Source organism: Manacus candei, unplaced genomic scaffold, assembly GCF_025592945.1.
Source record: "Manacus candei isolate 608988 ecotype Guabito, Panama unplaced genomic scaffold, ASM2559294v1 h1tg000057l, whole genome shotgun sequence".
Taxonomy (NCBI): domain Eukaryota; kingdom Metazoa; phylum Chordata; class Aves; order Passeriformes; family Pipridae; genus Manacus; species Manacus candei.
Window position 1 is genome coordinate 14643133 of NW_026138105.1, and position 12413 is coordinate 14655545.

General features: G+C 56.0%; 1 protein-coding gene across 2 annotated transcripts; it reads right to left on the reverse strand.

Annotated features, from left to right (window-relative positions):
- Positions 1–670: 670 nt before the first annotated feature.
- On the reverse strand, positions 671–12094 carry LPIN3 (lipin 3). Of its 2 annotated transcripts, none has more exons than XM_051803008.1 (20): positions 11885–12094; positions 9034–9234; positions 8600–8695; positions 7603–7838; positions 7290–7397; positions 6732–6852; positions 6177–6588; positions 5448–5547; positions 5173–5345; positions 4997–5090; positions 4712–4781; positions 4509–4598; positions 3861–3922; positions 3569–3698; positions 3196–3344; positions 2949–3035; positions 1869–1988; positions 1470–1581; positions 1277–1380; positions 671–1148 (listed from the first exon to the last, which is right to left on the reverse strand). In XM_051803008.1, exons 2-20 carry the CDS (start codon positions 9223–9225, stop codon positions 1004–1006), a joined length of 2601 nt encoding a protein of 866 aa, XP_051658968.1. In that variant the 5' UTR covers positions 9226–9234; positions 11885–12094; the 3' UTR covers positions 671–1003. The 2 variants fall into 2 exon arrangements, with proteins under 2 accessions (XP_051658968.1, XP_051658967.1); XM_051803007.1 differs by having other exon boundaries at positions 1869–2021; positions 11885–12092.
- Between the last annotated feature and the right edge of the window lie 319 nt (positions 12095–12413).

The following is a 12413-nucleotide window of genomic DNA, read 5'->3' on the forward strand; positions in this document are numbered from 1 at the left end:
GCCAGGGCTGGGTTAGAGTGGCTGAGCAGGAACAGCTTCCCGCGCACATAGGGAGCCAGGATTGGCCTTAATAAAACTAGGACAAGGAAGAAGTCTGACCTTCCAGAAAATGGTGCTATGTTTGGACTATTCCTGACTAGTCACTTGAAGCTATGGACAGTTTATATTTCAGTTCTCAACTATTCATGTTTAAAAAGTGAAAGGAACTTTGTACAAAACTGGGCATTTTTTTTTTTTTATTGCTTGCAGAAGGAGGAAATGGTGCCCATGGGGTTGTCTTTGCATGGGCAGCTTTCCAAGGCAGTTGATAACTGATATCGTCAAAAGGCTGTGTTCTGTTGTTTTTAAAACATTTTACATTTGTTCAGATTTTAAAAGCTGAAAAAGCGTTTGTACTGGAAAGGAAAAAAAATAAAGTATTTCTCACTGAGGTTTCCAGAATCAAAATTACTTGTGTGGCTTCCAGAAATGACAAACTCGGAGATTATTTACACTCACACACGGCAGTCAGGGAAGGACAAGGCAGATGCCAGACTGGAGGCATTATTTATTATTGCTATTAGTCAAAAACACTCAAATACCCAACATCTTCCATCCACCTTAATGATTTGGTGGGCAGTTTCACTCCACCAGCTACCAAACTGCAGGTAGCTGGACTGTCTGGGAACTCTGGTCATACTGGAGGTAGCAATAGCTATGCCAGAGGCTCATCAATAAATAAAACAGTGATCAACCACCACCTCTGAAAAAGAGCCAGGCTTTAGAGGGGTTACAAACATTAGAAGAGACTCAGCTTACAATAGTTTTAGTTTAGCAACTGGAGGTTTTGTAGAGTCAGAGCTCCCTTTTACTCCCTTTAGCCACCTGAAAAGGGGTGTCATGACCTCTATTACAAGTGCAAAATGCCTGAGCAGCAAACAGGGGAAGAGGTGCAGCTGGAGCATTCAGTCCTGGCAAAGGACACAGAGGAGAGCCCTGGGTCAGGCCTCCACAGGGAATGGGGTTAGAAGAAGGCATCCAAGTCAACATCAGGCAGCACAGGTCTCCAGTAGGAAAAGTGGCTGTACTCTGGGCACGCCAGACCAGCTCTCCCCCTCTGTTCCAGGGGAGGGAAGATGAGCTCCACCAGCTCCGACAGCCGCTCGTACCTGTGGGGGTAAGAAAGAGGTTGCACTGGGGCCATTGGGCATTTGTTTGCTTTTCTACACCCCAAGATGCTCCCCTGGGTTACAGCGAAGTTATCCCAAGGATGCTGAGGAATAAGCACATCGCTTACGTTGACTTGTGGTTCTTGGTGAGCTCCTGCATCAGCTCTCCCCTGGGGTTGACCGTGAATATGCGGCTCTCTGGCAGCCCCACTTGCTTGTACGCGTAGACATCCTGCCCAGGAAGGCCAGCATGGCATGAGAGCTGCAGGAAGGCACCACCACCCCCCTGAGCCCTCCCTCTGCCCCAGGAGAGCTGCTCACATTGGGCCTGTTCCCAAAGGCTGCGTGGAAGGGACATCTCGGGGCAAACAGGTTTTGGATGTCCCTCAGGCAGGTGATCTTGAACACCTCTGGCTTCTTCTCAATCACCTCCCTGCAGCACAAGACCCATGGTCAGAGTGGCATCAGCTGGCCAGGAGTGAGGGCAGCGAGGCTGTCCGGGGCTCAGGAAGTGATTTGGAAGGCAAGAGAGGTTTTGCGCATCAGGAGTTGCACCACAAAGCTCCAGGGAGAGCAAGCAGCTCTCCTGCTGCCTCACACAAAAGGTATCGTGTGCCAAGGAGGGCAGAGCAGTCTGAGGCTGGGACATCCCTCAGCACTGAGCTGGGGAAAGGGGTGCTGCCCCCAGGGACGTGGGGGGTGCAGGAGAGGACACAGTACCTGTGGAAGGCAGAGAAGAGGCTGCTGGGGGCGAGCAGGATGGGGCCCCTGGGGAGGGCACAGCCTTGGTCATTGACCCATTCAAGGTAGCCTTTGGTGACGTGGGCCATGCCTATCGCCCTGGCTGAGCAGTAGAGGAACTTGTAGCCATTCCTAGAGAGAGCACAGGGAGCCCCTCTGAGCCGTGTCCAGGGCAGGGCATTCTCCTGCTTCAAGGGGGACAGTACCTGGCCTAAGCCCAAAGCTGTTCACCCCTTCAGCAACCAAGGTGGTTCCACAAACAATGCAAATGCCTTACCCAGAGACCTGGGCTAAGCCCAGTCCCCACCTGCCTCACACTGGGGGTCCCTGCACCACCCTCCAGGCTCTCCCCAGCAGCCACAGCCACCCAGCTGCACAGCAGCCACTGCTGCTCAGCACCCACGCACCCCGACAGGACCCCCAGGCAGCACCTCCATCCCACCGGGCTGCCTGGGCATTAGGGGGGCTGTACCCAGCCCTCACAGGCCTCCAGGGCAGGGCAGCTCAGCCGAGGGGGTACCAGGGTGGCCAGAGGCAGCCGAAATGCCAGTCATGTCCCTGCAGCCTCAGGAGCGTGTCCCTCCCAGGGCCGGGATGAGCCATCCACGGGCCCACAGTGCCTCTCAGTGGCCACAGAGGCCAGGGACTGAGCTGGAGGCTCTGCAGGGACCCACTGCTAGTGTCACCTTTCGGGGGTCTCATCCCCTCGGCTCTGGGAAGCAATCACTGGGCACCCAGAGAAACACCAGCACCGACCCGGGGCTGGCAGTGCTGGGGACTCCCCTGCCACCACTCAGGTGTCACCCTGCGTGGTCTCACCACCACTGCTCAGCTACACCTCCCCAGCAAAGATTCCACCGACACACTCCTGCCAGGGAAGGCAATGCCAGCATCTGCTCCCAGGGGGCCCCCTGCTTTCACCCCCCAGCACCATGTAGGCAGCACAGCAGCCATCACTGACAGCAGGTAACGAGGCCATTCTGGCCAGCATCAGTGAGCCCTGGCTCTCACTCCATCAATTTCCCACTTCCCCTTGGCCTCAGTTGATCCAATACCTACAGGTGGATTTTGTGGAAGAGTTTAACAATCCCATGATGAGTCCAGTCTTTACCCAGATGAGGCAAGATGTGCCCCAGAGCATCCGACCTAGAAGGAAAGGATACAGGGTGTGATCCAACCTGGTGGGTATCCATCCCCAGCACCGTGGGGTTTGTGGTCTCTCCTGCCTGCCTGTGCAAGCCTTTAAAGGACACTTTCCCCCAACAGGGGAAAACACAGATATTGGGGTGGCATAAAGGCCTTTTACTTGGTGATGGTGCCGTCGATGTCCGAGATCACCACCTTGTCATCCCAGTTCCACAGGTAGATGGTGGCCTCGCAGCGACACGTGCCCTGGTACTGAGTTGTCACACTGAATGCCACCTCGTTGGGGCCATCCTGCAGATTCAACCTTTCCTGTGGCAGAGGGGCAGCAAAAGTGTTACAGCAGCACCAATTCACACCAGACCAAGACTTGCCAGAGGCCAGACTGCCACCCAGCCAGGCCAGAGACCCCAAGCCTGTACAGGGTGGCCAACCAGGGCAAGATACTTGGAGGTCAGGAGTAGAGAAATCCCTGTTTAAGGTTGTCTCACCCCTACACACACACAGGCAGTGAAGGCAGAGGAGTAAATACATACGATCTGTTCGGAGGAGAGCCGCAGGGATTTCTTGTAGGTTGGCAGAGGTTTCTGAGCAGGGGCCTCTATTGCCAACATGTGCCCAGAGTGCAGGGTCTCATAATCACTGGATGAGCTTTCTTCCTCCTGCCTACACAAAGAAGGGAAGATCTTGCTGGACTGGGATCAGCCGGAGTCTTAACAGAGCTTTTTGCCCCCTTACATTAGATAAATTTGGGAATAACTGGTCACTTAGGAGAAGAGATAAGGAGCATGCAGACTTGTGAAGGTGACCTGGGAGGGAGGCACTCACCTCTGCTGAGCAGAGTCAGGCTGCGGCATCCCCTCGTTGGCTTCCCCTGGCTTTGGCTGCTTCTGCAGGCAGAGAAGGGTGTGCTGGTTTTGGCTGGGGCAGAGTTAATTTTCTTAACAGTGGCTGGTTTGGGGCTGTGTTCTGGATTTGTGCTGAACAGTGTTGATAACAGAGATGTTTCTGTTATTGCTGAGCAGTGCTTACACAGAGCCAAGGGCAGGAACAGGGGCTGCTTTGCTTTTCTTCCACTTGGAGCAGTGATGCCAGAAGAGAGGAAGCAATGCTCCCCCTGCCTCCACGAGGACACTGCCCATGGCAGAGGAAGCACAGCCTGGTGCTGTGGTGGGGCAGGGAGACCAGCAAGCACACGTGGTACCTGGGGACCTGGCATGAGGGGCACGTGGCAGGATGGATTACAAGGTCTGTGTTACTGCATCACCAGGCCTTGTTCTGCTGCTCAGGTATTAACAGACCCAAGGGGACAGGAGCAACCTTCAGAAGTCACCTTGTCAGGTCCTGGATGTCCTCATATTCAGCCCCAGGCCATCCCCAGGACCCTGCTGCTCCCCTACCCCCACCTCTGCCAGTCAGCAGAATGATGCCTGTCCCCTGGGGACATGGTTGTCACATCCACTGCCACAAACACACCTCCTCTGCTGGGAATTCTTTCCTCCTCCAGAACCACCACCTTCTGCCTTTCTTGGGCATCTTCTCCTTCACCAGGTCGTCAATGATGCTCTGTGAACATGGCAGAACATGGGATAAAGTCAGTTCTCATCCCAGGGAGGCTCAGCCCAGGATTCTCAGGCCCTGCTGAGAATCATGGCCAGAAAATGTGTCATACCACTGACCTCAGGAATGCTCCTGTGGAAAGCCTGCATGGAAAGGACCATGGGACCAGCCACTGCCCAGTTGTAATACCTGGAAAACCAAGAGGGGTGGGCACATCATCACTCCTGGAGCGAGAGCTCTTTACAGATCACCAACCTGCACCACAGCCAGCTCCCCTCTCACAACTACTGCAGTACAATCACACTCTGGGATGGAGTCACACTGCTACAGGAGGGTTTCTGTAGGGGCAAAGGGACCACACTGTCCATCGTGGGATGAAGCAGCAGGAAGAGCAGGCCACTCACTTGTTGTTGATGAGTATGACGAGGTTCGGATCATTGACAAGCATTGGATTCTCAACAAACTGCTGGTAGGAAACCATGTGCTCCAGGAACTTCTCTGGTGGGACAGAGGCTGTGTCATGCCACCGGTGGATATAATGGATTTTGGGGCTGCAGGTTCCCCCTCCCCTCTCACCTACCGTGAGAGATCTGCTTGCTGCCCCTCAGGCCCCCGCACAGCGACAGGGCGACCGCGGGCGCGGGGTCACAGTCTGGGGGGCTGTCAGCAGGCAAGCTGGGTGGCAGCTGGACACACACAGGGTTGCTGGGGTCTGTCACAGGCCTCAAACTCTGCTCTGTGCTTCTTCTTTTGCTGTTAGTGACATCAGACAATAGTTTTAAACATACCTCCATCCTTTGTGCCAAGGGAATTGCTCAAGAAGGTCTGAGCTTGGCCAGCTGGGGCAACTCATACCTCCTGGGGAAACAGAGAGCCACCTGCTTCTCATCCAGGTTGGAGAGGTCTTCCAGGTTAATGTCACTGGGACCCAAGTGAGGACTTCTTTCGATGGATCCTCAATGCACAGACAGGAGAGAGAGAGCTTAGCTGAATCACCTTTCCAACCATCCCAACATCTATGGAGACAGTAACAGTGTTTTCCTCCATCATATCCATGTACCATACAAGCAGGGCAGCCATTTTCCTACTGCAAAAGCTGCCTTAAATCAATAGCAACAAAAGTACCTCAGGACACCTACACTGGCATAATCCTTAAATATACTGTCAAGGGGAGGAATATAAATGCTTCCCTGAGATTTTCCCCTTGACTTGGCATGTTCAGGATAAAGACACAAGTCAGGCCAGGTGGTGCCAGACACTTCAAGTTAAGGTATGGCCTGTATTGCTGAGAAATCTTCTAAGCGAGCACAGGCAGAGACACCCAAGGATGGACTTCAGGGAACATAAGGCAAGAAAGCCTTCCTGGGAGCTGGGTGGTCACTGAAAGCTGGAAACTTGAGGGATGAATCTTCAAAGCAAAGGAGTTGGTTGCACACAGAGAGGGCAAAGCAAAGCAAACAGCACACCTGCAATGCCCAGGGCAGTCATGAGGGAGTTATAGTGAATGAATAACCCAGGCCCTCATCCGAGACAGGCACCTGCAGGCTCAAACACCATTTCCAGCTGCACCAGCCACCCTCTCACCTTGGCTCCTCTGCCTCTCCCGCTGGTGCTCAGGGCCCTCTGAGCCTGCCCGCCTTCGAGCAGTGGCTCCCTCAAAGGGCTCCACAACCGGCTGAGCCTCTGGCACAACACTCCCATCTTCCTCCTGGTTCTCTTGTGGGACTGAGGAGGCCCCCAACAACCTTTCTGCCCCCCCAGCACTGGGGATGCTGTCCCCATCCTGGGGTGCAAGTGTTGTTTCAATAACAGACACAGCTGAGGAACAGGGTATGTCCTGAGGTCCTGCTGGACTTGGATTCCCTTCCAGACTTTCAGAGGTGGCAGCAAGAGGGGTTGCCTCATCCACTGGGACCAGTGTCGCAGAGATGGAGGTTCTTGCAGTAGCAATGGTCTTTGAGGACTCGGCTGGTTCAACTCGTTCCAATTTATTCACCTCAAGGAAAGCAAAAGGACAGGTTTGAGGATGGGAAGTTGCCCAGAGCATTAGGCAGAGGGGGACAACTCCCCGAAGGCTGCCTGGCCACAGACTCCTCCGCTTTCTGCAGCTGCTAGAGAAGATCAAGAGCAGGGACTCACCTGAGGGAGCATTCCCCAGGTCCACTGCACGTGGGATTCAGCCCCTAGAGCAAAACTGTCCTGTGATCTGACCTCCAGTTCAGAATCACTTTTGGGAGAAGATAGATGGCTCAGCATGAAGCTGCAAGAAGAGAAAGTGATATGGGAGCTTACCAATACCACAGCCCCATGCTCTCCTATCAGCACAAGGACATTTAGGACCAAGAACCCCGTAAGGCTGGTTTCCCATAAAGTCAGTTCTGCTCCATAAGACTGTCACTCACAAAGGACCAGGGCCTATGGAAGCTGAGGCCCAAGGAAGCAAAGTGCTGTGCCAGCAGTTGTCCAGAGCAGCTCAGGAGCACAGAGCCCTGGGCATGCAGGTTTCTCACATCTGTGACCACGACCACAAGTGTCCCTCATGGCCTCTGAGCTTTCCTCCAGCCACACCATATCAGGCCAGGAAAACCCTCCTCTCCTGATACCTGCAAGTCCTTTTCCTGTACCACTTTCCTAGCCATGAGGCCTGTCCCCTGCTCTCAGCAGAGCTGAGCAGAACACCTTGCCCCTGTCCATTACCTGTCTGCAGAGCCCAGCTCCCCGTCGGAGTGCGGGTGCATCTCTGGGGACTGCAACAACAGGGTTTCTTCTTCGAGGGCACCAGTGAAGGATGAACACCCTGCACCACTGCAAAGGGGGAAAAGGGTCAGTTGTGCTACTCTCAGGCACCTCTCCAGAAAGCTGGCAATACAGCTTCACCATTCCCACTGGCTTCCTACTCCAGAACAGGCTGGGCTCCCCTTGGAAACACTTTCCTCCTGTTCCAATACTGCTGGGCTTCACCAAGTGAACCCACGGGCTTGACCCACCTTGCCCAGACCAAGCAGCTCACCCTGGGGCTGGCAGCTCGCACAGCTCCTCCATAGGCATCTTGCCTTTGGTCTCATCAGAGCTTTCAGACTCTGAGCCCAACACCTCCTTCCTCTTGGTCTTTCTCCTGCGTCGCCTCCTCTTGCGCTGGGTCACTTCAGCACCGGTGGCCTCCTGCCCGTGGGATGGCTGGACAGAATCCTTCCGGCTCTGCTCCATGGGGATGGGGGACGTGCAGAGGCAGAAGGGGATGCTGTCCTGCAACAGGGATGGGGAAAAGCTCATCAGCTCCCTCCAGCATGCTCCTTTCCAGCCTGGCAGCTCCTTGCTCTCGCCTATGGAACATACTCCACCGGCACAACCACCACCACTGAGCCTGCAGCTCACGAGCCGTTTTGTGGCCTGGCCTAAAAGGAGAGGGTTTGTACATAAAACTTGTAAATAAAAGAAGGCCGATCCAGCCACGAGCTAAAGACATCTCCAACATGGGCAAGGAGAGACAGGCAGGAGATGGCACCACGAGACCAGAATAATAAAGGCTGCAAATGGGACTCAGCCCTCTCCTGCTCCCAAACCCAGCCCAGGCTAGCAGTGATCACGAGTCAGGTTGGGAGAAGAGCTGCCAAGATTTCTGGAAGCCACAACTAGTCTTATCCCACTTCCCAGTGGAGTGGGCAGCCTGCCACAGCATCTGTCTCATTCTCATCCCTGTTATAAGATCCCTCAAAAGGCCAAGCTCCAAGATATCTGCCTGGCTGGCCAGCAGCCATGCCCATTGATGGAGACCAGTCTGGGATGCAGATATGTGGTCTAGTACTCCCTCAGGGTGCTCCACTGCCCTGGCCCTCCACACTGGTTGAAAGGTCCTTTGAATAGGAACCTTTCCAGACACAGAAAACATCAGAAGGGACAATGGAGTCACTCTGTGGAAGAGCAGCATTCCAAACCTGGTCATTCCACCTCAACTCTGTACTTCCACACAGCAGAACACAGACCTGCAGCACCTCTGCATCACCAACCTCATTCTCCTCTGACTCCTGGACAAAGAAGGCCTCTCCATTGTCTCCCAGCTTCATGTGCAGATCCACAGGCTCCCCATTGATTTCAATGTCAACCTAACAAGAGGCAGAAGCAGCCTGTCCATCCAAACCCACTCATCCACGGGAGTGCAGGGGCACTTCCCCAGGGAGGGGCTGGGTTGGAGTTGCTTGCAGGGCTGACAGCCACACAGCCTTTGAGGCAAGGGACCACTCCCAGATTTCCTGGGAAGCATAGTCATTCCTGGAAGAGGATGGGTTCCATTAGGGGGCATCACCTCCAAATCTTGGCAAGCACTCCTCTCAGTAGGGCTCCCGTTCCCCTCAAAGTTTTTCCACAACCCAAGGGTTATAGAAGATACTGGGTATGGAGACAGAAGAGAGGAAGCACAGCCCCATGGAAAGGAACCACTTACCACCTTCTCCCTGGAGCGCAGCACTCCCAGTTTCCCGAAGCGCACATGGAATGGGGAGCACTTGAAGGAGTTATCGGGCTGCCTCACCACCACCACATCAATGCAGCCTGTCAGGGTGGCAGGGTTCAGGTCCTGGTACAGCTCCTTCACCGTGACAAAGACGGACTCAGCCAGGTGCCCCATATAGTTCATGGTCTGAGACTGCAAGGGAGAGACAGGAGTGCACTCAGGGAGGGGAAGAGAACTCCAGCAGTAAACATTTACTCAGTGAGAGTCACGTCATGGCTGCAAACACAGCCCCATCATGGGCACAGGTAAGCCTCTAGGGAAACTAAGGCAAACACCTGAAGGGCCAGGGCCTTCAGCCAGGGCCTCTGTGAGCACCAGAAAACAGGACAGAAGCCAGAGCAGAGCATCCAGCTTGGAGAAGAGATGCCTTTGCCATGGGCTTACACCATCACATCTGCCCCTTGGAAGGGCACATACAGCCTCACAGCAACACTGTGCAATCAAGCTGTCAGCATCCCCCTCAAACAAGAATTTGATTGGCAGGAGACATCCTGTCCTGCACTGTCCTTAAAAATTCCCAAACAACTCAAGGCAGAGAGGTGGGAAGTTCGAGCTGCTGCATACACCACACATTCCCTTTGAACAAAGTCCAAACCTAACATTTCCCACTCGGAAGGGAAGGCATCGTGGAATTGGCCAGACATGACCCTTGTTCAAGCCAGAACTCCCCAGTCTCCACATCTTGGCCCCTGCTACCACCACCCATCTTTCCAGGGAATCCCAGCAAAGGGGCCGTGCCGCCTGGAGGACGCCCGGACAGCTCTGCCACAAGGCTACACTCTGAGGTTGCACAGCTCCTGGTTTTCACTAGCAAGAACACGTGGAAGGAAAGCCTTGCCTGCTTCCTGCTCATCCCCTTGCCCACTCACATCCTCCAGCCACTCACTCCCTGAGTGGAGACAACTCCTCTCCACCATGCTGGAGGCCTGGCTGTAAAGCTGGAGAGCCAAATGGTCCATGCTGGGCTCACAGCACAGCCATGCCTCCAGCCACACAAGGTGGCACGCATGCTCTCATGCAGCGCCTCTTCCTGCACAGTTCCACCACTGGTAGCTGCCTCTGGTCAACACAATGAAGACCCAGGATTGCAGATCTATGTCGGGGTGCTGGGTCTTGTTCCCAGGCCTAGGGCCAGAGGAGCTCCTCGCTCCATTTGCTCAGCACTCAGCATCAGCAGGACAGTGGTTGTGGTGTCAGCACGTCGCACCAGGGACTGGGAACCATGGAGGCCGAGCCCAGGTTCCCCAGCAGCCAGCTCTGCAGCCCACCTTGTCCCAGGCAGAGCAGGAGGGCACAGGATGACCATGGATGAACTAAAGGAAAGCTCTTGTGTTGGCAGCACAGCCAACATGGTGTGGTGTCCCCAGGGGCTCTCAGCACAGCCCGCAGTGCACACTCAACCCAGGGTGGCTGGGGAGAGTTGGTTCCTTACCCAGAGGGATGAGGACAAGCATGTGCCACCCGATGAGCCCTCTGCCCCAGCAGGTACCCAGCCTCTCCGATCTGTTTCGCGCAAGCTCAGCCCTGTTCTGCTCCCAGACATCCCTCTTGGAAGGCCGTCTGTGTGGGCAAATGCGGTTCCTGCTCCATGCTCCGTCCCCCACCTCTCCCTGACAGCTGGGAACATGTCCAAAGCCCAGATCCTCCCCGGGGGATGATGGCAGGGAAGTGCTAGCCAGCTCCCGAAGCTTCGGTGCCTCCATCAGCTCTGCTGTGAGTGGGGCCAGGGTCACGGGGCCACCACCAACCTGCTGAGCCCAGCTTTCCCAGGCATTGCTGCCGGGGCTGGCAGCCCTCCAGCTGCCTTCCCTGTTGTGCTGCAGGGCCTAGCAGCAAACAGGAGAGAGCTCCTCGATGCATGGGGGGGATTTTTGGAGGAGGAAAATCTGGCTCACCCCAGTGCTCCCGGGGCAGCGCTGATGGCCTCCCCGTTGGGATATACACTGACACAGACCTAAAAAGTACACAGAGAAAATCCTGGGCAGGTAAACCTGCATGGCCCATAGGATTTGGGGTGGGGGCTTGGAAATTGGCCCCAGAAACAGCCCCACACTGAGCATCACCATCATGGTGAACACAGGGTGCGAGAGCTCAGCAGCAAAACGTGTCAGAGCCACATCCCCTGTCCCCCCCGGCCTGTCCCCCCCGGCCTCAGTGGGCAGCTGCCCCCTCCCCAGGCATCTCGTTGCTGGGGACCACTCAGTATGGCTCTGGTACAGGTTTCACCGAGCCTGACTCCCTGTGGGCCTCCCCCAGGACGGCTGGAGGAAGGCAGGGGATGGAGAGAAGAGGCTTCTCCCCTGCAGGCCTCAGCTCCCCCATGGATGGAGCAGGCCCGTTAGGGAGGTGAAAGGCAAGTTTTACTCTGGAGAGAGATTAAGAGTTGGACAAGAGCAAGAGAAAGGGTTTTCAAGTCACATTCAATAAGTAACCCCCTAGAGGAACGCGGCAACTCGAGCCCTCAGCCCCCAGACCAGCAGGACCGCAGCCCTTGCGGAGGGGTCAGTCCTGCCCCGTGGAGGCAACACCGCTCAGCTCCACCTCCACCGCTGAACAGCCTCCCAAAACAAGCCGGGTATTTTGCTGACACCAGCCTGCTCTGCTGCTGGGCCACCCTGCCCACATCCACACTGCCATCCATCCAGCCGGGACCTTCCCCGTTACCCCGGCAGCCGCTGCGCCTCGGAACCGCTCGGCCCGGGGCCAGAGCGAGCCCCGGGGGCCGCTCCCTGCCGGCAGCGCTCACCCTCGGCCCTGCTCTCCCCGCCGCTTCCTTCCTCACCTGAGCGCGGGGAGGGCCCGTCTCCGAACTACCGCAGGCCCCAGGGCGTCCCTCCCGCCGAGCCCATGAGGGCTGCTGGGAATGCGGAGCGGGACCGGGGAGGCAGCGGGTACCGGGGTGTGCTCCAGCAGGCGCGTGTGCTCCGGCAGCGCCGGGCACAGCTGCCCATGGAGACCCTCCTGCTCCAGCCCACCGTCCCGCAGGACACGGCCACATCTTAACGGGGCATAAAGGGAGCGCTCCTCTGCCCTGTGTCATCTCCAGCGGGGTGGGAAAGGAGAGCGCACTGAAAGGAAAGCAGCAGCTTGAAGAGAACTGAAGCTCCCTGGATCTCAGTGGGGAAGCGATGCAGTGGGGAAGTGATGCAGGAATGGCCAGGTGGACTCAAGTGAGAAACTGAGGTTGGTGGGGTTTTTTTATGCCCCCCCAAAAGTGTGGTGACTCCCACCACACTGTGACTCTGGCACAGGGGTGTGGCTGGTGCGGGCTCTGCCCTGTGGCCACCCAACCCCTGTGCAGCTGATTCTCC